Consider the following 25,191-nt stretch of genomic DNA (forward strand, 5'->3'; position numbering starts at 1 on the left):
GAGCCCAAGCAGGGTAAGTAAGGCAGGTGTCCTGCCTCAGGGGCAGCCTAGTATGCAGATTCAAAGCCTGTGCAGGGTGAAGAGAGCCTTTACCCATGGGCAGGTGGGGGAGCAGGGTGCAGACTGGTATAGGTATCCGAGGCCAAGCACAATGAAGACTTCATGTAGGAGGAAAAAACTGACACAGGAAGTTGGAAGCTGGGCTTGGGAATGAGAGTATCTACCAACATATAGAAGAAAGGATGACTGCAATAGAACACTGGTTACATACAAAAGGACTGACCAAATAAGTTAATATATTAAAAATAACAGGAGCCATGCTTTTCACTATCAAAGAAGGTAGTTAAAAATACAAAAAGAGAGAAAATTAGTACGGACTCTGGTGCTGAACTGAAATTAGTAGTCTCAATGTGAATGCATGGCTTTCAACATTTAGATATAGAAATGTGTGCAAATATGTATTTTATTAATAGAATAAAAATAATTAAAAAAAGAATAGTATTTCATAACTCTTGCCTCTATGAAAAAGTGTTATGAGCCATTAAAGATACTTATATGGTATGTATCTGCAGTCACCAAGCCCTGGGCCACAGACTGATAGCGGTCCGTGGCCTGTTATGAACTGAGTCCCACAGCAGGAGGTGAGTGGCAGGTGAGAGAGTGAAGTTTCTTCTGTAGTTACAGCCACTCCCCATCACTCGCATCACCGCCTGAGCTCTGCCTCCTGTCAGATCAGCGGTGGCATTAGATTCTCATAGGAACCCCACTGTAAACTGCATATGCGGGGGATCTAAGTTTTGCGCTCCTTATGAGACTCTAATGCCTGATGATCTGAGGTGGAGCTGAGACGGTGATGCTAGTGCTGGGGAGCAGCTACAAATATAGATTATCATTAGCCAAGAGGTTTGACTGCACAATAAATGTAATGAGCTTGAATCACCCCGAAACCCATCCCTACTCCCCGCCCTATGGAAAAATCTTCCATGAGACCGGTCCCTGGTGACAAAAAGGTTGGGAACCACTGGTATATATCATTCTGGTGTAAAATTAAGACTTCAAAAACTTACACTTTCCTTCATATTTTATAACAAGTTCTACTTAAGACTATCCATACCAAAGGGAGAAAATTTAAGAAATTATTCATGCAGAATGTTCATAGGGACAACATGGATTATGAAGATAATGAACGGTGAATTCTCACTAAAAGGAAACCAAATTAAACCATCCTTATGGAAAAAATGGGTAAAAGGTGACAGTAGTAGTGGCGACGGTAGTATGTAATGGTATTAGTGATAATGATACTAATATTAGCACAACTAATATTTATTGAGTGCATACTAAGTCCCAGGTGCTGTGCTAACTACTTTACACAAATTAAAATCTTAAACACATTCTCACTAAGCAATTAGGACAACGATGATTTCAGTTTAAATTTATAAACACCTTGAGTTTCAAATTTCCTTTCTTAAACTTTAAAATGGTAATAACAATTCTCTTATGCCACAAAACAGACTATTTGAAGATTAGTTCTGATTCAAATTTCAAATCTTATGAATAAGTTACTGACAAATGAAATAGCAAAATGATTTATATGTTCATTAAAATATGAATATAGAAGGATATTTCTAAAAGTCTTAATGCAACTTCATAGTGAATTCTCTAGCCACCTGAGTTATTTAATATGATGTTATTACTGTTGTTTTTGTACATACTCTCATAGAGCATTAAAAGCATTTCCTAGGAAATGAGATGGAAATAGCTATAGAAATAGCAATGCTTTTTTATTTCACTTTTATCACAATGTGCTATTTTAGAACGAATTTTTTAACGCCATCTTCATTTCTTGTTATTTTACAGTGTGAATTTTAGGACAATCCAGGTGGAAATACACCATAAATATGGCCTTGAGGACAGTTAATGAGACACGTGGCATATTTTCCCAAATTCTTGTTCCTAAAAGACCAATAAAGTCCAGGAAATAATGAATTTGCCATTGTCCTCTTCTTCTTCTTCTTTTTTTTTTTGAGACAGGGTCTTGCTCTGTTGCCCAGGCTAGAGTGCAGTGGCCTCATCCATCATAGTTCACTGCAAGCCTGAACTCTTGGGCTCAAGTGACGCTCCCGCTCAGGCTCCTGAGTAGGCGCGCACCACCACGTCTGGCTAAGTTTTCTATTTTTTGTAGAGATGGGGTCTCGCTCTTGCTCAGGGTGGTCTCCAACTCCTAGCCTCAAGCGATCTTTTTGCCTCAGCCTCCCAAAGTGCTAGGATTATAGGCATGAGCTACCACCATGCCCAGCCCCAGAATTGTCAGTTTCTAAAAAATTTATTTCTAATGTCTTCAGTGCCACAATAAACTTCATTTAAATAAACTGAATCCAATCTAATCTATATAAGAAAATATAATCTATAATAGTCTGGGTTACATATAATGAACACTGGTAAAAAAAAGACTTTTTCATGGCCATAATGACTTTAATTCCTCTTAAAATGTTTTTCATCTTTTTCTGTTCTCAAAATATACCAGGAAAAAACAATATGCCAAGATTCTAATGAATCAAGGAGATAAATAACTTTAATAATTAACAATATATCTGAAATTAAATTAAAATTAAATAATATTTAACAATATATCTGAAAAGTAAAATTTTGAAAGAAGCCAAGGTAATGAAATGGTTAACATTTACTAGTGGTGAATAACTGCTTCTTTCCATTCAGATCTATTTCAAACTACTCAATAAAATCCAGTTCCTACTAAAATAAAGTATTTTAGTTAAAACTATTTGTTTTAAATATAACTTTTAAACTAAACTTTTAGTTTAGTTGGTTGCAGTTTGAGCAGAGTATTTTGGAAAAATATTTATACTATTAACAAGTCTTAGAGTTTTCGGAATGATAAGGTTTCTAGTTAAATCTTATGGTCAGACCCAACAGATGTCTCAGAACTTGGCAATGACTCATTTTAGTCCTATGGCTATACAGGAAATAACAGTGAAGAAGAATATATGGAGATAAGATAGATTCTACAAGGCAATGGCAATCAACACTATTTAGGCAGTTTCCTGTAGAACTTTGTAAAGATACAGATACTTGGACTCCATGATTCAACAGGTCTAAGTAGGAGCCTGACATATTTATTTTTAAAACTCACTAAGTCATTCTAGTGCAATCAAGATTGAGAATCAGTTTTCAGGACTTAGTTCTTGGCCAATTAAGCTTATCAGAAAGATACTAATTGTGTGAAACACAGAACTCAAGGTTCCTAAGGGGATGTACAGCAAAGTCTGCCTAATTATGATGTAGCATCAGACTGATTCAAATAGGATTTCATCTATAATATGTCTAACCACTAAAGCTTTAGTGAACTTTATTTTCAAGAAATTTAAACAAACATTATATTACACATTAGTTGGTTACCTCCCTAGCAACCATTCCATCACTTCCTTCCAGTAGTGGTACTGTGAACTTCACTCCTTTGCAACTCTCATCTGATGTGACTTGGGAGGGGATCCATCGCCCAGCTCCAGGGCATAAGCTCATCAGCACAGCCCGTTCCTGTAGCCACTGTGACTGGTTCTGGAATGGGCATGTAATCCAGTGAGACACAAGGAGTTTCAAGAGGGCCACTATGTGAAACACGATTTTGAAGCTGATGTACGAAGACGGGTAGGAGAGTGGCACAGAGAGAGAAACCAGTACCTTGCTAATGTTATAATATTTTAATTATGCCTGAGGAAAGCCTACCCTCTGGGTCCTCCATTATTGCTTAAGCCATTCTGAGTTGGTTTGCATTCACTTGAAGCTAACACAATCTTAACTGATGCAAATATTTACTCAGTGTAATCTCTTGCTCCTTATGAGTAATGTCAGTTAATTAAATGATGGTGTGGGATTTTCTAAAAAGGAAACTTCTCTTCATATTTTTACTATAATTTCATTTGTACTTCTTTATAATTCTACTCCTCTTAATTATGTTTTGAATGCCTAATGAACATACATTGTTAAATACTTGAAAAGGAAACCAAAGACAATAAAAGATGGAAAGATCTGAAGAAATACAAAAACAGACAAAAATATATCCTCAGAACTTGACACCAAAATATTATCACTCATCTAATTCACATCCACAATGGTCTTTGGAAAAACATTTTATATACCAATACCTCTGATATTTTAGCGTAGGCAACTATCACTTGGACAATTTGTTTAAAATAAAAATTCTTGGGCTACTTCCCAGTGATTTTGATTCTATGGATCTAGTGTTGAGCCCAGGAATCAACACTGTTCAAAAGTATTCCAGGAGATTCTAATGCAAATGGTTAGTAGAGCTCACTCTGAGAAATTCTGTAGAAGAGGGTAGTGGATCCACTTCAGAACAAATATTTCAGTTTTTAAATATCAATTTTTTGAAGAGTGGTATTTCTAATATAAAATATGAAGCAAATATTTTCCAAAGGTAAAAAAACCTAAGTTCTTATTAAAAGAAGATGAAAATAGATTGGCATGTAGAAGGGAAAAGAAAGGAATATTGTGTATGAATTGCAAACTTTTGTTTGCTTTTACAACATAAGATAGCTGTTCACTAGTCAACAGACTACATAGGTAAATCTACCTTGAAAATAATTAATGGTTATATATCATATCTGATCATCCAATTAAATATAAAATAATGTATATTTGGAAAGAGGGGAGAAATTTAAAGGAGAAATCATTCATTTTACGTACATTTTTCCAAAAAGATATTTTAACATGAAAGCATAAATTTGAATTTATGAACTTCAAGTTTATATAAGCTTGAAGCTTGCTACCAAAATCCCTGGTTGTAAGCCAGAGTGAACAGTTGGTTGTCCACTCAACAGCCATTGCCGATCTCTTTATTTCTTGCTGGAAGGGCTCTCCTCCCACTCTGGAGTCTAAAAATGCCAGGCACTTGCATTTCTAGTCTCTCTGGCAGAGGCCATGGGCATGTGACCAAATCCTAGCCAATGGAATCTACGAGGAAGTCTGCTGAGGGCATCACTGATACACCAATATACTGTCACCTCCTCTGCCAAATTCCTCAATAAAGAGTCTCCTTATCAACACCCCAAAGATCCCCATTTCTAGGTTGCTAGAGCCACTGCCATGGGACTGAGGGTGAGGATGGGAAATGTATGTCTTATTACCCAATGGAAATCAAGTTTAAATGGTTTCCCTAGAATCTTTAGTGCTTTTGTAATATTTAGCCTTAGTTCAAACTCCAAACACTGTCCAAACACTGATTTACAAATAAACTTCTGACTTATAAATGAATACAGAAACACAATGCATTCACTATGTGGGGACTACCTGTAAAACCACACTTAATCATCTTTCCCATTTTAAATACTCAAGACTCTGCTCTGAGAACCCCAATCACTAAGGAACACAAGATTCTCAAATGCCTCTACTTTTCTGTATGTAACCAACACAATTTAGTAAACTGTTAATTGATTTGAGCTATGAGATTTTAGGATCGTTAATGAGTTAACATATTTCATAATACATTCTAGGGTACAGAAATATTGAGGAAAAAAATGACAAGAAACATCCAAAAAACTCAAAATTTAAAAAGAAATGGCAGGGAGCCACAGAGAATCCAGTACTTTTTCATAAAATTATTTTGGTCATAATACATTTTCAGCAGCCAGTACTGATGATGAAAAGAACACTTTTAGTTTTCATTTCTGGTTCTATTTTACATTGTATTTTTGTCCTAAAAACCACAATCTTGACATTTTAGGGATTCTGAGGGGTTTTTACAACTAATAAAAACAAGTTACATGGGAATAAAGATATGTTCATACTTTAAACTTGGTACTATCTACATTCTTAGACAAATCCAACCTCCTTTTAGGTCAAATTTAGTATGATAAGATATAATGATAAATTATAGAAGAGCTACAAAAACAGACTGTGGAGACAGATGGATTTAAATCCCTGCTCTGCAACTCACTACGTGTGGGGGCCCTGGGCAATGCAGTTAACCTTTCTAGGCCTGCTTTTTCAGCTATAAATTGAGGATAACAGTACCAATATCAGAGGGTATCTGAATTAATACACATCAAGTGCTTAAAACTGTACATAGAGCATGGAATCACTATTCAAGCTGAAGACAGAAAATGAATGTTGCCCTTCTCCACCACTTTCTACTAATGTCATCATTCTCAGAAATTACATGTTAAAAACCATTTTAACTAGAATCAAACTCTAGTTATGACTAGCAGTGTCTTAGTATAGCATGGACTGCCTAGATGTAAATTTTAAAATCTGAAAAAATCTCAGACCTTATTCTAACATTAACACTAAACCTTTACTGTGAACTGAGTCAGGGTTCAGTGAAGGAAACAGAAATCACTTTGGGTGTTTTAAGACAGATTTAATTCAGAAAAATTAGGTGATTACCAAATTGTTGGAAGATACAGAGTAGCAGGATTTAGGCTGGTTTTGTAGGAATGACTCCTAGAACACCAAAAACTGACCTGCTAAAGGAGCTACTACTTTACCAAGAAGACAGGGAGATACATTAAGAGGTAAAAAAACATACTACCTTAGCTCAATCAAGAGATTGGGAAGTCATCACTGCAATTACCTCTTAGCATTCATGAAGCTGAAAACTAGCTATTAGAATGTTACTGGAGGGAGAAAAACATCTTTCCTTAAACTTGCCTGCCTGAAGCAATAAGAAAATGGCCTCTGCCTCAACTTCACCTTGCAAGTCATGTACAAATGCATTTAATTGGTAGAACCTGATTAGCATCCAGAACTCTAGGGAATCTCAGAAATATATTCCTCTGAAATACAGGAAAGAAACTAGAAAGGGCTGGGAATATTTGCAGATTGCCAGGCAATGAAATGTAACACAGTAACTCTAAAGTACAGTTCTGTCATCTGTAAAATGGGGATAAATGATACTCACAATAGTGCTGTACTTAGGATTTAAGGAGATTATACACAATACTTAATATGGTGAAAATAACTTTTCCTTTCAATTTTGAAGCCTTCGCTTAACTGTCTTCTAGCATCTAGCTTTGCAGTTGAGCAGTCTGATGCCCTTCTGATCTTCATTTATTTTTATGTTGCCTGAGATCTTTCAGGATCTTCTCTTTTACCCCTGGTGTTCTGAACTTTCATAATGATGTGTCTAGGTCTGAACTTTTCATTTATTGTTCAGGTCCTTTATTTGGAGACGTAAGCCCTTCAGCTTTGGCAAATTTTCTTGTATTTTTAATACAACTTCCTCCATTCTGTTTCCTTTTTCTGAGTCACCTGTTAGTCATATGATCCTTTTCTTTTTTTAATCTTTCCATCTGTTTCTTTTCTACTCTATATTCTTTTTTTATTTTCTGAAGACTTTATTCACTCTATCTTCTACTAAGGGGTTAGCAAACTTTTACTGTGAAGAGCCACGTAGTAAATTCTTTGCTTTAATGAGCCATATTATCTCTGTTGTAACTACTTACTCAGCTGTTGTAGCTTGAATACAGCCATTGGCGATACATAAACAAATGGGAACGGCTGTGTTCCAATAAAACTTTCTTACAAAAACAGGTGGAGGGCCATAGTTTGCCCATCTCTGTACAGACCGTTCTACAATCTTATTTGTAATTTACAGAAGTCACTTCTTCTATGCTTGTTCCTCTTCCTGAGTATTTTGTTTTTAAAAAATTTATGTCTTCTCAAATCTTTCTAAAGACACTAAAAATTAGTTTTTAATTTTCTTGTCATCTTTGCATTACAGATTCTTTCTGTTGGGTAATTTTATTTTCTGTTTATCCTAAGTTTTCTCTTTCCTGTTGGAGGTTTTCCATTCATGTCTTCTGAGCCATGATTACTTGTTTGTATAAACATTTAAGAATATATCTCTAAAATGCTGATCAAAAACTCTACACTTTTAAAAAAAGTTTGTTTACTGATAGGCATACGTGTGATGTAATGGGATCAAGCAATTTCCCTGGGGGACCCTTAAATGCCAGTATGGCGTGGTCTTCGCTTGGAATCTTGAGTTTGAAGAACCTATGATATTTACTGCCCAAGGGCCAGAGACAAGCCCGCCCACTATTCCTGATGCTGGATTGAGACACAATACACTTCACAGATTTTTAGTGACTCTCTTGCTTTTAATCTTTAGACTCATGCTACTCTATGCTGTATCTGGAAGTATGTGTGGTTCTGGGGGTCAGATTAGCTCTCTCTTTCTTCTATGCGCACTTTATGCTAAGTTATCTTCATTCCACAAAGTCTTCTAGAAGTTGGTATATCTGATCTGCTGATACCCTCTTTCCAGCTAACTTTGACCTTGTGGGTATAAATGTGAATGTACACAGATGTGTGTATTTATTTTTGTAAACTATGAAACTATCATTTTAGTGGAAATTACAGGAAGAAAAAGAAATAATTATATGTGCTTAATCCACTATCTTTAACTACAAGAATAAACAATTCCTAGCGTTTTCTTTGGGCACTGACAGTTTAGGCCACCTTGTTTAATATACACTAAAACTTGTCAGATATTAATATTTAAGTTTCTAAAGCTCAATAATATTTTTATGAACTAAAAACCTGGATTCAGAAATTACGATAACTGGACAGAGCTAAGTATATAGGGGAAAGACTTTGTTATGCAAATCTATTATTTAAATGAGATTTAAAAGAGAATGTTTGTCCCAAGAGAGCAAATTTATGTACTGTAAGAGTACGAATTGATTTACAAACCACTGATAAACAAATCATAAATGTTAATCTATAGTTAATATTAATCTTAACAATTCTTGGCATGGAATATTGTTCACAATTATTCACTGCCCCACACTGTTGACACCAGGCTTTGCTAAATGACTTGCTTACCAGAGGTCAGTAAATAACAGGCTGCAAATTGAATGCTGCATGCAGTCTGTTTTTTGTGCACTCACCATGTTAAGAATGATTTTACATTTTTAAAAGAGGTTGTAAAAAAAAAAAGTATGTGACAGAGACCATATGTGGCCTATGAAAAGTAAAAAAAAATTAACTCTCTGGCATTTTACAGAAAAAGTTTGCCAATCCCTGCTTTAGACAATGAAATGTAAGTGGAAGTGGCATGTGTCAATTTTAGGCAGAAGCTTTAAGAGACAAGGATTAGTCTGCTATGTCCTCTGCCATGACAACCAGCAAAGCTTCCAAAAGAACCTCCCCTATCAGTCTGGATCTCACAGTGAAGCCAAGGCATGGAGGAGAGCCATAACTGACCCACAGTGGACATGGAGCATGAGTAAGAAAGAAGCTTTTGTTGCTTATAAGCCATTTAAAAGTTTCAGCATTTGTTATCTCAGAATAACTTAGTCTAAGCTTGATATATTTTAATGTAATAGGAGCTACTATGTATGTCTGAAAATAAAACTACATTTATTTAAAGAATATTTATGATTCAGACTTCTTAATAATTACTCAGAATATATTTCTAAAAAGTTGTATCTTAGAAACATTCAAAGATTGAATTATAATTAGCTCCTGAAAAAGTTATTTTACTAGCTACTTGTATTGTTGGATTAAATAAAGCACTTTCACTTTCTTCTTTTCCAGATTGTTACTTTTCTTCTGATTTTGAAACTTGAAAAATACAGTGTAAGAATTTTTACAGACTAGCACCTAATTAAGAAATTAGAACATTAAATTTATTCATACATGAATAAGACCAAATAATAGTTAGCATTTATTAAGTTCCTACCCTGTGCCAGATGATGTTCTAAGTACTTTATGTGGATTAATGCCCTTAATCCTTACAAAAATTTTATGAGGTGGATATTATTATCACTTTTTACCAATGAAGAAAATCAGGCACAGAGAGGTTGAGTATTTGCCCAAGGACACACAGTTGGATGGAGTGGGGAGCCAAGATGTGGACGCAGGGCCTGCAGAGCTGCTACGCTCTCAACCCTTAGTCTACACCACCCTCCTAAATGCAAACATAAACTTGGTCTTGAAAGTCTGACAATTTTGGCATTACAACTGGAGACTTCTATTATCTAGTAATTCTTTAATCTTTTGTGATCAATCACAAATGAATTGGTATAAAAAACCATTTTTACAACATGAACACAGTTTAAGGGACAATGCCAACTTTCATTTCGGGGAAAAATATATACCCCTAAAGTAAGTTGACAAATATGAAAAATGTACTTCTAATGCATGCTGTCTTTTATAAACCAAAATAGTATCTTACTCCCTTAAAAGCCATATTAAAATCTAATCAGTTCACTGATTACTTTTTATTATAAAATACAGAAATGTTAAGACATATATATAATTTTTATTATACAAATTATAGTCACATGTCACTTAATGGTGGGGATATGTTCTAAGAAATGCACTGTTAGGTGATTTTGCCATTGTGTGAACATCATAGAATGTACTTACACAAACCTAGATGGTATAGCCTACTACATACCTGGGCTGTATGGTATAGCCTATTGCTCCCAGGATACAAACCTATACAGCATATTACTACTGAATACTGTAGGCAACTGTAACACAATGGTAAGTATTTGTATATCTAAACACAGAGAAGGTACAGTGAAAATGCAGTATTATATAATCTTCTGGAACCACCATCATGTATGTGGTCTGTCGTTGACTGAAATGCTTTGTGGAATGCTCCCAAACTAATTCTATGAAGCCAGTATCACCTTGATACCAAAGCCAGGAAAGGACACAACAAAAAAACTACAGACCAATATCCCTTATGAATATAGATGTAAAAATTCTCAATAAAATCTTAGCAAACTGAATTCAACTACACATCAAAAAAACAATTCATCATGACCAGGTGGGCTTCATCCCAGAGATGCAAAGATGGTTCAACACATGCAAATCTATAAATGTAATTCACCATATAAATAAAAGCAAAAACAAACACCATATGATCCTCTCAATAGACACAGAAAAGGCATCTGACAGAATTTAGCACCCTTTTATGATAAAAATACTTAAAAAATAGACATAGATGGGACATACCTCAAAATTATTAAAGTCATATATGACAAACCCAAAGCCAACATCACAATGAACAGGGAAAAATTGAAAGCATTCCTGCTTAGAACTGGAACCAGACAAGGTTGCCCACTATCTCCACAGCTATTCAGCATAGTGCTAGAAGTCCTTGCCAGAGCAATCAGACAAGAGAACGAAATCAAGGGTATTCAAATGGGGGCAGAAGAGGTCAAACTATTGCTCTTTGCTGGCAATATGATATTATATCTAGAAAACCCCAAAGATTCTACCATGGAAAACAATGGTGAACCAATACCTCTTATATTATCTTGGATGGAGTTGGAGCCCATTCTTTGAAGTGAAGTATCACAAGAATGGAAAAACAAGCACCACATGCACTCACCATTAAATTGGCACTACTTGATCAACACTTACATGCACATATGGAATTAACTTGTATCAGGTGTTGGGCGGGTGGGAAGGGGAGGAGGGGATTAGCCTAATTAAATATTGCTTGTACAGGGAGGGTTGTGTGTATGTTTGCATGCCTGGGAGAGAAAGAATAAGGTTACTTTATTAATAAATAAATAAATCCAATAATATTAATACATATAATAAGTTGAAGGAGAAATAAAACTGAGATGAGGAAAAAGGGAAAGGTTATTCCAGGCAACTGTTACAGAGAGTAACATAGTACCAAAAATGCCAGTGAAGAAAGTAACTGGGGTTACACACGAAGAAGGAGCACTACAAGAACAAAGCTGAGTATAGGAGAAAAGTTCAAATTGTGACAGGGACATACCATGGTAGGAAGGATAACGGACAACATTCTAGCTACTGAGTACGGTGTAAGAGATGACTAAAGCAAATACATATTCATATTAAATTATACGGTTAGTTCACGGTTCTTATTTGAAAAAACAAGAAGCTAACTCTGACTCATAAAGTGGAACCACAATTTATTAAAGGAATAAGGATGAATCGAGAGTCACAGTAATGGCTAAGCTCCTAAGAATAAAGTCTAAAAACCACACTGCAGAACTGGTCTGGTGAGGAAACTCTGTTGCTGCTCCCACTGGACTCATGTGCCAAGGACTTTTCTTTATTGCAACTGTCACTGGCCTGGCACCAATACCATTTCTACACCAGCAAAGCTATGTTAGAGTTGCTATTGTCTCTAAACACCACACTGTCCACCATCAACTTCATGGAAAACATGATGGGAGTGCAGTGTCCACTTCTTTGTTCAGTCTATATTGAGGTTTCCTGGAAGTGAATGAGTGGTAGAATCTAGGTTACGTAGCTCATACCCTACCTACCAGTGAGAATGGGGAAGTCAGTTTTATAGCTTACCCTGAAGTAGTTGGGACTTCCCCAGACATTAGAAAATTGTTGAAAAGATATGAAAGAGTGAGAAAACATAATAAATGTCCACCACAGGCGGGGCGCGGTGGCTCACGCCTGTAATCCTAGCACTCTGGGAGGCCGAGGCGGGGGCATCGTTTGAGCTCAGGAGTTTGAGACCAGTCTGAGCAAGAGCGAGACCCCATCTCTACTAAAAATAGAAAGAAATTATATAGACAGCTAAAAATATATATATAGAAAAAATTAGCTGGGCATGGTGGCACATGCCTGTAGTCCCAGCTACTCGGGAGGCTGAGGCAGGAGGATTGCTTGAACCCAGGAGTTTGAGGTTGCTGTGAGCTAGGCTGACGCCACGGCACTCACCGTAGCCTGGGCAACCGAGTGAGACTCTGTCTCAAAAAAAAAAATAAATAAATAAATAAAATAAAAATAAAAATAAATGTCCACCACAAAACGTCATATATTAAGCATACAAAACTCATCTAAAATTCACCCATCTCTGTTCTTACCTAAATCCCTTCCCAATATGTATTAGTAGAATCAGAGAATATTAGATATAGATAAGACCTTAGAGATTATTTTTGTCTAATCCTCTCATTTTACTAATGAGAAATCTAATGCCCCCAATTATTAGATAAGTTTACACAGCTAGTTAGTATAATAGAAAGAAATCACGCTTTTCAACTCTTAGTATAATATATGTTCCATCATCCAATGATCAACGAGGCATACCTCAAACCACATCTGTATCTTAATGTTAAATTTTAATCTAACCCTCAGGAAAACTTACTGTTTAGTCCCCAGAAAGTCATTTTGGTGACACTAGTCTTTTTTTCCTTTCAATGTATTAATTCAATCAGTTCCTGAAAAACTAAGACACTAAACTTTTATGCAAAATTCTATTTTTCTATTATTACTCATGAAAATAAACTATAAACTTTAAATATATTTTAATTGTAGTCTGTAAAAACTTTGGTTGGAGTAACACTTTCCCTTGCCAAAAGGCTAACATTCTTGCAACAACAAAAACAATAATACTCAGAAGCCACTAGAATGTTTAATTATGAGTATATCTCTTCCACATATATTATTACATCCTACAAAATTAGAACCAAACTCACCCAAGTAAACTATAATCATGAGATTTCTCCATATAGTTAATATTAAAACTTAAGCAAAGTGAATATCTACATTCTATTGCTATTATATTTTTTATGACAAGACAACTGATAGACAGAATTATGAGTATTAACCTCACAATTTTGGTGTGCCAAGTTGTTTTGGCATAATAGCCAAAAACAAGCAATGGGATTTTGAGAAGGTGTAGAAAGAAGAAAAACAAAAGGGAGGAACAATTAAACATAGCTATTGAATTTGAGAAGAGTGACAAGGCAGAAAAAAATTCTCTAAGAGCAGAAGATGGATAGTTTTATTCATATTTAAGTGTTATGTCTTAAAACCTATTTAGCACTTTTTCCTTTTTGTGAACACTCCTCAGAAACTTATTGTACTAGTTGGTAAAAAAAGATTATAGAATGAATGACTATAGGCTAATATACATAATGTAGATGCATATAAAAATTATTTGGTTTGACCAGAGATAAGCCCATATTATTTTCTATGGCTGCATTTTCTTTGTGAAATGAATATAATTAAAACAACACTGGGAACAGATAATTTAAAATAAATAAGGCAATGCAAAATACATACCTCTTGATGATACAGTCTTTCTCTTCTCATTTAAATCAGTTATTTCTATATAAGAGTATATTTACCACAGAATAACTAGTGATCACTCAGACCAAATAATGAGAAAACTTTAAAAACCATGTTAATAAAGATTATTCAATTTTATGAAAAATTAATTTTCCCCCTGAAATACTACCTGCATGTTATTTTTTTAATCTCCTCTTATAAACTATTGATATCATTTAAAAAAGGCATTTACCAAAAACAGTAATCCTGAAACTTTAAAAGGATAACAAGTTACTCATTTTCCTAGTAAAGATTAAATTTTATCCTACAAGCCCATATGAATATATTTACCATCATCTTTCTTTTTTTTTTTTTTTAACATCATCTTTTTGTATTTAAAGACGCTAAAATCATCTAGTTAAGATGGCATGGTTCAAAAACATCAAATGCTCCCTGGTGTAAATATAATGAGAACCTAAACTTGGACTTAAGCTTACACATTTAAAAGCTTAAAAACAATCCTATTGCATTACTAATCATTGGAATTTGAGAAAGAAAAACAAAAAACAAAACCTAAAAAACTATACCTTTATTTTAAAATATAAATCTATCTAAAATGTAGAGATTTATATTTTAAAATGCTTTTTATTCAATATAGCAGAGAGGAATAAATATAAATCATAATTTGTACTTATAAGATATCACAGATTTTCTCACGATCTAAATATAATAACTATCTGGCATAACGTATCTCTCTGGTTTAAATAAACAGTGTAGACATTTCTCTCCTGTGATTTGCAATACCTTGTGGGAATACAGTTAAAAATATGGAGAGAGAGAGATTTGCAGGCGATTATACTCTGGAGGAAAAAAGAGAAAAGAGAGAACTAGCTCAAAGTACGAAGTTTAAGTGTTCTCCCAGCAATACTTCAAAATCTTTGTTTAAAAAGGATGGAAGATATAATGGGGGCCAGATTTTCTTGAACCTTTAAAACAATTTCACAGCAGCTTTGGAGAGATTATGGAGAGGCACGTCCTTGGCAGCAGTTCATATTCTGTATGAGAAAATAATTTCTGCATTACAGCAAATAAGTTATGAGACTAGATAGTTCTAGTTTTGTATCATCTAGTTTTAACCTGGAAATAAAATAATAAATTCTATAAGGAGTTTGGATGATGTCATAATCAACCACTTAATAAATGTTCAACAAAAGAACGAACATGTAAGATCTTGGGGATAGAATTCTGTGAAGCAGAAAATAAAATAAAATACATAAAATAAATCATGAATCATCTTCAGGGGCAACTTTTATAGATAAGAGAAAATTATATCTACCTATCCAGGGCTTAGAAATTTTTGTAAAGGTATGCTTACTATGTAAAAAATGGACTAAGAAAGTTGTTGGGTTGATTATAGATTTTAAAAATTCTGTGTATTATATACCATGAACATAAACTATATTCAGGCCACTTGATGAGATACTCACAGAATGATTGTAAGAAGGTTCCAATATCACAGGCAATGACATTTTCCCTTGAAGATTCAATTTTGTTAAATAAAAAATCTTTTCCCCCACAATCTTTTCTTTTTTCATGCGATGTACACCATACAGTCTAAACCGAACTGCATAATTTCCAATCATCTCAGATTCAACATGATTAAATTTAAATGTTTCTGTGAAGACAGGGCATGGTCCTCTCTGGATGCTGGTTTTTGCTCTCTGTTTCTTTATAGGTAGAAGAACAAGGTGTACTTGCCATGAGTTGCCACCTGTCCTGTTATAAGTTGGGATGTCTGTGACAGCTGTCACTGTTACCAGAAGCTTCTGTTCTTGTGAGTCATAGTCAAAAGTCACATCCAGTGTGCCATATTTAGCTTCTGGCTCAGGATCAAAAGGTTTAGGAAGCTGTGAAGATGATCCTCGAGCTGATATATCCTAAGAAAAGTAAATTTAAATGTTTTCAGTTTTTAACTCTATTCTTTAATCTAACATGTAAATAAATATCTGGTATTTCTTTAGGAGGAGGATGTAAAAACAATTTTCCTATGCTGCCACAAAGAAAGTAATACAACAATAATTAACAATCAACTACAATCAAAAGCTACCCTATAGGGCCAGAGTAGTATAAGCAGTAAGTTAAACTCAAAAACATTATGTAGATACATTTAGAATTTACTATTCATCATCACAATTTTTAGAAAGTTGGATATGTTTTCATAAATGAGAATTTAAAATATATACTTTAATGCATATCTCTGTTTCTTTTGTAGGAACTACTAAATTTTACTTTCAGCCTTGTAAATAATGAAACTGACACCTCAGTATTATCCTAGAGAGAAAGAGAACATAAATAAAAATATAATGCTATTGAAAAATTTGGTTCCATTTTTAGGGTTTGTTCTAAAATGTTCACATATGCAAGAGAATATAAATATATTTAGACTTATAAAACAATATAAATGTGAAATATAGAAGTGTAAACACAAAGTATTTACAGCTAAACATTTATTCTCCATATCTTAATATTTATGGAGACTATATTTACTTCACAGTAACTTAAGCTATTTTTTAACCAGAATTAAAAACATATTACTTTATAATATTAATTACTGCTGAGAATGGCAGAATACACATTTCAGAAGTTCGAGAAAGACTGACACTGTACAGTTTAATTGAGAAATTAAAAGAAATTGTACCCATTTTACCTGTAATTGTCTCAAATTCCTGACAGCCTAAGTACCATATAATGAGGATTTCAGCTAGTTACTGACAATGCCAAACCCATATCTCTGACCTTTTAACTATACCTCTTTGCCTCTTCAGGTATTTTAATAAAGTTTAAATGATTTTCATTTTAAAATGTGGACCAATTTTATAAATTTCTATAATTTTCTAAACTTTGATTTAATGCCTACTGTGGCAGCAAATACTAAATTTCAGTCTTCCCTTCTTCCAGTTAACTCAAAGAAAACTCCCTGAGTTTTGGCTAGAAACACTGCCCACAGGAGGCTGTACTTCAGAGACTTTCTTATAGCCGATACGACTATGTGACTCAGCTGTGGCCAATGGGAGGCAAACAGAATTCATGCATGTAACATCCAGAGCAGGTTTATATAAGAAATCACTTGTCCTTCACTCTCTTTCCATCTTGCTCTTCGCATAAGCAGATATGCAGACGGGATGTGTGGGTCAGCTCGGACCATGCAGACTAGGACAATACCCTAGGGGATGGCAGAGTCACAAAACTGCAGAAAGTGGGCCCCTGACTGATGTTGTAGAGCAAAGCCACCTACTCACCCGGGACTGCTGTTAAACAAAAAAGAAATAAGCCTCTGTGTTTCTTAGCCATTGTATTTGGTGGTGGTGGTGTCTCTTTGTTATACCAGTTTAACATGTACTCTAACTATTGAACCTACTATGTGCTAGGCCCTATCTTAGTTTGGGAGAGTTCTTCTTCCTGCAGAAGAGAACCAAACAGACACGAGTGTTTGATCTTATAAATCTTACATGCTAGTTGGTATCATGTATGGAAAAAAGGATGATAAATGAAGAACAATACTTGGGGAGAGGGAACAAACTCACAGAATTCATTTTTTAATGCAGTATGAGGAAATCAGGTATATGTATTCTTACTGTGTTACAAAAACATAGTTTACAGCAAAATGTTTTAATGCATACCACCTCATAATTGGTAACTGAAGATTATTAATTATATGGCTTTGGCATTTTAATAAAATATTTTCTAAAATAATGTCATGACAGCTAAGATTTTCAGTCATAAAATTTTTATAAGGTCCTAGATAGCTATTTCTGAATTTTATTTCTCTTGGTGCCCCCCTAATTTTTTTCTTTCTGAGCATTTTAACAATTCTCGTGAAACCCAAGGTTAAAAGGGTGAGACCTTTACAGACAAAAGCTACTCGGTGCCTTGTGCAAATAGGCAATAAGAAAACAATCCTTCCTTTCAAGATGTCTGGATCAAGTTTTAAAAAGCCTTTAGCTAGCAACAAGTCAGCAAGAGTTTATGAACTCTTGCCATGGAATTCTTCTGAACCCTCTCTTCTCTTTCAGTACAATCATGTATGTGGATAGGCTCTAAGATAGCGAAAGCCTATATTAAATCAAGAGGAAAGTAAAAATTTTCTGTTTGACACATAATATCTATAACAAGGATGCAAAATAAACTTGAAAAAAAAATGAGTGAATTTTATACTAGCATAGGCTATCAGCATTCTACATCTCAATATTTACATGATATGCATTGCTATATTGTTTGAATATATTCAATGCTGCTATAGAAGATACAGAAACAAGCAGGATGGAGGAAATTCCAAAGAAATGTTTACAGCTAGCAAGTTAGCAGCTTCTGAAATATGGGCAAAACTCACAGTGTGTGTTAACTATAGATAATGAGTAAGGAAGTAGCTTGTGAGACATAGGCAGAATTCAGACTATATATTAAATATAGATAGTAACCAAGTTAGTAACCTTTAAGATATGCCAAAGACAGATGGACTAAATAGAAAATGTGATGGAACAAATGAGTGTCATCTACAGAAAGGGATGAAAAGCCCAAGCCGTATCAGGCAGCTCTGGCTGACAGCTTTGTCACTCATGTTCTTAAGCAATGCAGATAAAACCTCCATCTGCCTGGTAGGCTAATTAGCAAGTTTCACTGGTAGCCAGGTATACTTGCCCCTACATCTCTGCCATAAAACAAGTGTGTGCTGTTGGCTCTTGGTACTTTGTTCAAATCTCAATTCTGGTCCTTGTTACCACGTCATACATAGGGATGCTGATGGAACAGAGACAGTGAGACACAACATATGGGCACTGCATAAACCAGGACTCACACAGTGCATCCTTGCTACCTATACCTACTACTGGCATCCTATCCCTAGAAGTGTTAACTACCTCGTCTTGCTTCTCTTAGTTCTTGTTTTGTATTTGAAATAGATTAATTAACACACATACACATACACGCACAAAAGCAAGCATAATCTGAGCACGTTAATTTGGTCTGTGATTCCTCTGGGAGAGCTTGCCTGGTGGTGTACTTGGAGGATACCATTTTATCAAAGTAAATTCCCAAGTAACTATTTATTTCAAGAAGGGCAATATGACAGTTGTTAAGAGCACTGTTTCTGCAGTCAGACAGACCTGGGTTTGAATTTCAGTACCACTGTTTAAGAGCTGCTTGTACTTGGGCAAATAGCTTAACTGTCTGAGTATTAATGTTTTCATTTTATAAAACAGAAGTAATAACTTCCTGAAGACATGGTGGTTAGAATTAAATGAGCTGACAATGTATAAAGCTCATAGCAAAATTTCTAGCACAACTGGTGATAGCTATTATTGTAGTTGTTAATTCCATAATCCAGGCTTCACTGTTAACTTGTTAGCTACCTGTATAGTTTGCAAAACTACAAAACAGCTGTCTCAAATTTGTTTAGGTGATAGAACACAAACAGACATTCATCATGGAAAATCATAAAATACTGATACAATAAACTTAAAATATCAATGTATGATGCTCTTCTAAGTCAGATACTATAATACTAGAAATACTAGAAAAGCAATAATAGATACAAAGTGTTTTTAAAAATTATAGAAGAAAAATCTAAAATTAAGGAAATTCTATCCACAGCTTAATTGTTCTGTGTACTGGAAAACTACCTCCCTTATTTAATTTTGGCAGAAGATCAGAAAATTCACCTATTAGGAAAGTGAACATACTACAGTATTATTGAATGTTGTCTGGAACGAAAGTTGTAAAAGCTTGCACTCTAAAATTTGAAAAGAAAGTAAATCCTAAAAATAAATGCTACCTTACAAAAACCTCTAGATTACCTTGATAGCTTTCATCACTATAGAGAGATTAAAACAAATTGTTTTAGACTATGGTAATATTTCAAAACAGCAACACAATTATTTTTCGTCGTTTTCACATTTTGCTCCAAAAAAGTACTTAAAACTCAACAAACCAACCACCCTGAATGTATGAAGACATGAATTCAAATTTCATTAGTAAAACTGATCGTCATTTATTCTTTCCATATTCTATGATATGAAATTACAATAAGATGATTTTGAAAGACTTATGAAAAATTAATGAGTAACATAATAGTAAAAAATACAAAAAAAAATAATATAAATAGTAACCCAAGATTAAAGAAGAAGGTAAATACTTCAAAATGTTCTAAATAAAATGTTAAATAAAAAAATCATCTTTAGCTATGCATCTTCCTTTGGTGGCAGGGACGTGTGTGCCTGTGCCTGTGTGTGTGTGTGTGTGTGTGTGTGTGTGTGTGGAGTTGAAGACTAGTTGGGACAGTCCTGACAAGTTTGTGGATAAAGATTAAATTAAGGATGGACACTAGTACCATAAGCCACAAAGGAATAAGATAGTGATAAAATCAATCCTTTTTACCAAGAGGAAAAGCAAAGGATTATTATCCTCTAAATAACATTCGTTTTCAAACTTCTATGTACTTTTACTTACTTCAGGGCTCAGGACTGCAGTGCTGTCACTTGGAACATCTTCTTCATATCCTTTATTATGAAAACTTTCTATTTCATGACCTGTGCTTCCTTCACTTGGGCACTTGTTATATGAGCATCGTGGACTGTTGCTGCAGTGGGAAAACTCACATTTACTGTCCCCAATTTCTGAGGGTGTACATGAGAGATGGGGAGAACCACTGTCATCCTGATACGGTGGTGGCTGCAGTTCATCCAGTGGGGGTGTTCTTCTCATTCTCTGAATGCAGTTTCCTGACAATGATTAAGAATCTGGTCACTGTTTCCGATTAGTCCCAACAGGCAGTACAGTCTATAAGAATTGTAAATAACTTTAAACTGGATTTAAAAAATTGTGGCAATGTAACTATTATATTTACTAATGAGTTCTCTTCTTCCCTAGTTAACAGGTGGAAATAAAATAATCTGGTTCCCCACTCCTCTCCTCCTGCATAATATGATTAGGAAAAATAAGTCAAATACTGAGAGAGATCCTGTTCTATACCATAAAAATGAGAGTGATCAGTATTAGTTAAATAGTTTATTTATGTGGTTCTCGCTCTCAAAACAATCCTGCAGCATACATACTTCATCTATTATCTTGTGATTTGTGGCCTTTCTAGCCAAAGCATAACAATATGGTAGGTAAAACAAACATAAAAACCTCATTTATTTTCTTTAGTTACTGAGATGAACTTAAACTAGCATTCAGCTAGTGGTGTCAGAGCTGTTTTTCCATATCTGTCCTGGATCCAGAGTCCTAAAATGAGGTGGAGTGTTAATCAGGCTCAATCCCTGTTTGCTAACCTCCATCAGTCAGCAAAGACTGGAGGCTGCATTCTGTCTGCTCTCCAACTTAAGGGCACCCCCCCACCCCACTCCACATCTGTGTCTGTATTCCTGCTAACACACGATTTCCCTCTGTCTACAGGAAGCACCTCCACCTCTAGCAGGAGATGTGAAGCCACATTTTCTTTCACTGTTAAATTGTCCTTTTAATTTTTACCTCAATGATTTATCTCAACGATTGATAATTAACATATCTGTGAACAAGGATGGAGCTGGGGGCTGAAGGGAATAGAGTCCAGTATACAATTTAAGAATAGTTAAGTCTGTGTAGATAAATCCTGAAGGCAGTATCAGATATTAAATTTAATTTTTATTTTTTTCTTTTAATGAACTGTGTATCTCCTTTTTCAAAAGGGGGTGGTTTTATTACAACTGTTATGGAGTTCCATTCAATGGCTCCTCTGTTCTTCCTAAGAGAGAAAAGCTTTAAAAATTTTAAGCCTCATTTTAAAATTACCACAATGCCTGGTTCAAATGAAAAATAAAAATTTGTATGAACTTAGCATAAATGTACATATTCATTCAGAAGTCCTAATTTTGATAAATGAACACTAAATGTCTTACTTATTGTGTCTAATATACAGTTGTCCCTCAGTATCTGTGTGGGATTGGTTCCAGGCTCCCTACATACCAAATCTACAGATGCTCAAATCTCTGATATAAAATGGTGTAATATTTGCATATAACCTATATACATCCTTCATATGCTTGAAATACTTATAATACCTAGTACAATGTAAATGTTATGTAAACAGTTGTTATATTGGTTAGAGAGTAATGACAGGAAAAAACATCTGTCCATGTTCAGTACAGACATAACCATCCATTTTTTTCCAAATATTTTCCATCTGTGGTTGGTCGAATCCATGGCTGTAGAACACATGGATACAGAGGGCTGGCTATATTAATTTTAGTTTATAAAACATAAGCAAAAGGTAAAAAAGTTATTCAAATAATACAGTTGAAGCTAAATTAAAGACAGACTAGACCCACTGCAAGTAGCAGCCAAAACCCCGTAACATTCCAGAATAACAGACAAGTGGCTGTAAGTGATTATCTAGCATAATCCATTTATATGGGGTAGGTAGGTGTGTGTGGCTGGCACGGTTGTCAGGCTGACGTCACCAGATCCGTAACCTCTTCATCTCCCAAGCAGCATTCCAATTAGGGCTGGCTAACGAGATCTATGCAGAAGATTTCAGAGTGGGGCTTCTGGGAAGCTTTTGTTTTCCTGATAAAAGCAGGCCAACTCGACCATGCCCCTTTGTCCCTTCGCCTTTCCCCTTCCCTCCTGCTTGGAAGTGTAACAGCCCACCTTGTGACCATGAAGTGACAAACATGAGAATGAAATACAGGATGGAGAAGAGAAAATGGAGGGTCTGGGTATCTGAAACACTACTTAGCTATCTCCAAACTTCTTGATGCCTGAGACAAATAACTTCCTGTTTGTTAAGAAAACAAATACCCTGATGGATTTTTTTTATTGTTTCTAAATACATTCTCAACTGATACAGTTTATAAATCATTAAACCAATATCCCTTTCCCCTTTAAAAATATATATTTAATCAGCCATTGAATTAAATTAAATGGTAATACCTAAATACATGAAGTCAAGTAAAAATTACCCAATGTAGTGGTCTAAGAGTCAGCACACCATCTTTTCCTGTACCTTTTTGCTCAGAAGACAGCTGATCTTTCCTAAAGTCTCTGAGCATATCAGCTCAAAGATCTCACTGGACAAAATCGAGTCGCAGGTCTGTTCCTCAACCCATCACTGGCAGGAGAAATGGGATTACCATAATTGGCTCAGATCAATCAGAAGTCAGTAAAATTTGAAGCTGGGCATGGGGCCAGCTTCTCTGTTCATATCTATATGGAAAAGAGTAGATGACTGAACAACGCAGGACCCAGCAGGGAGGATGAAAGAGAAAGGTAAACAAACATGATTTAGTCCTTGCCTTCCTTATCCTTCAATTTGGCAACTTGACCTCAGTTTTTATCTTGCTTACTTTTTCTCTCTGTGGTTCTTTTTTTCCTCAATAGCTGTTCCACTATAATAAACTTTTTCTGAACTTCCTTTTGATATACCAGCACAGTATAATTTCTGCCTGGTAATAATGTTATACTTTATTTCCTCTGGTTTACTTTTTTATATTGGGTCCCTGCCTACCTGCCAGCCACCGAGTGTATTTCCACAGCAGAGCTCCAGTCATCTGGCTCTTGTTTAGATTTAGTGTAACTCTTGCTCCAGATACCAAGGAACAAGTTACATAAAATAGATTTGTTTATAATTAAAGATGCTAAGTAGGCTCGATTGGTAGACCTCATTACTGCTTTCTAGATTTGAGAGAAAGAATGTTAAAGCTGTGAATTGGAATATATAATTTATTTTAGCCACACCATATCCTCAAAGTTTTAAAAATAATAATACCAACCACTCTTTTATCTTTACTTTCCACTTTACTTTTGTATTTTACATTTTAAAATGAAAAGGCAAATATGGTTGGAATAAAAATTTCATTAAAAATATATAGTTAAGAAGATTTCAACTTTTTAAACTCTTGCAATAATCTCTTTTTATTCTAATTGGCAATTACTTTATGATATCTTTACAGTGTAGACAGTATAATCCAATACTGTCTATTTAGTATAGTAATAACTAAGAGTAGGCTTAAATTAATATTGGAAAAATTTTAAGACAATTGTTTTATAGAGTAATAGAATTTATATTATTGTTAAATTATACTGTAAACATCAACCTTAGGAAGAAATTTAGTAGAAATTTCTGGGATTATCAAACACTAAAATGATGATGCTCTTCCATTACTTTAGTTCTTGCTTTACTACCTAATTTTATATTCTTATTTTTATGGAAATGATATATCCATAAAAGGATTCAGGCATGGATATATTTTAAGTATTTTAATTTACCATCTGCATATTGCATAGCACCTACAAAACAAGACAAAGTATTTTCTTACCCTAGGAAAAATACCATGCATGCATACCCAGAATATGACCTGTAGCTCTTAATATTATGTTTTATGAGAGTGGTGAGAACCATAGTTCTAAAATATGTTGAATATTCAACAATTGCAGAATTTACTTTTCTTTCAAAGTACCTGTGGAAATTTGCCAAAATTGATTATGTGCTGGATAATAAATTAAGGCTTGACACATTTCACAAAACTGGAAATATAAAGAGAACGTTTTCTGACCATTGTGGAATTAACCAAGAGATAAGAAACAAAAATATAACTAGAAAATCTATAGAAATCTAGACAAAAATAATTAGAAATTAAAATATACTTCTAAATAACTCATGGATCAAAGAAGAAATCACAATATAAATTAGAAATATACTGAAGAGATACCATGAGTTCATATATATAAAGAAATAGATGAATATATTGAAAGATTGTGAGGAACAGGATATGTATATAGTTACAAAGTACCTTCCCACAAAATGCTTATTAATTACAAAGGGTAACTTTATAGTGAAGAATCATGGTAGTAGAGGTCAAACCTTAATGAAGAGATCAAAGTGAACATTATGAGGAATGGGGTAAATCAAAATTGTACACCATTTGAGCAGACGAAATGAGAGGAATACTTCTTACAAAATAGAATACTTCTATAAAATAATTCCATAACCTATCAAAAGAGACCCAAAAAGAAACAGGAAAATTATATAAACATATCTATTATGGAAATTGAATCCATATTTTAAAACCTCCCCAGTAAGGAAAATTCCAGGCCCAGATGGCTTCACTAGTG

General features: G+C 34.6%; 1 protein-coding gene across 3 annotated transcripts in view; it reads right to left on the minus strand.

Moving 5' to 3' along the window:
* SYT14 (synaptotagmin 14) overlaps nt 1-25,191 on the minus strand; it is a 103,045-nt gene that overhangs the window by 19,893 nt on the left and 57,961 nt on the right. For all 3 annotated transcript variants that reach the window (XM_069459481.1, XM_069459480.1, XM_069459479.1), the window contains 2 exons: nt 20,548-20,819; nt 15,531-15,980 (listed from right to left, as the gene is read on the minus strand). In XM_069459481.1, coding sequence (XP_069315582.1) covers nt 15,531-15,980; nt 20,548-20,819 — 722 coding nt within the window. The remainder of the gene's footprint in view (nt 1-15,530; nt 15,981-20,547; nt 20,820-25,191) is intronic.

Source organism: Eulemur rufifrons, chromosome 27 (assembly GCF_041146395.1).
Source record: "Eulemur rufifrons isolate Redbay chromosome 27, OSU_ERuf_1, whole genome shotgun sequence".
Taxonomy (NCBI): Eukaryota; Metazoa; Chordata; class Mammalia; order Primates; family Lemuridae; genus Eulemur; species Eulemur rufifrons.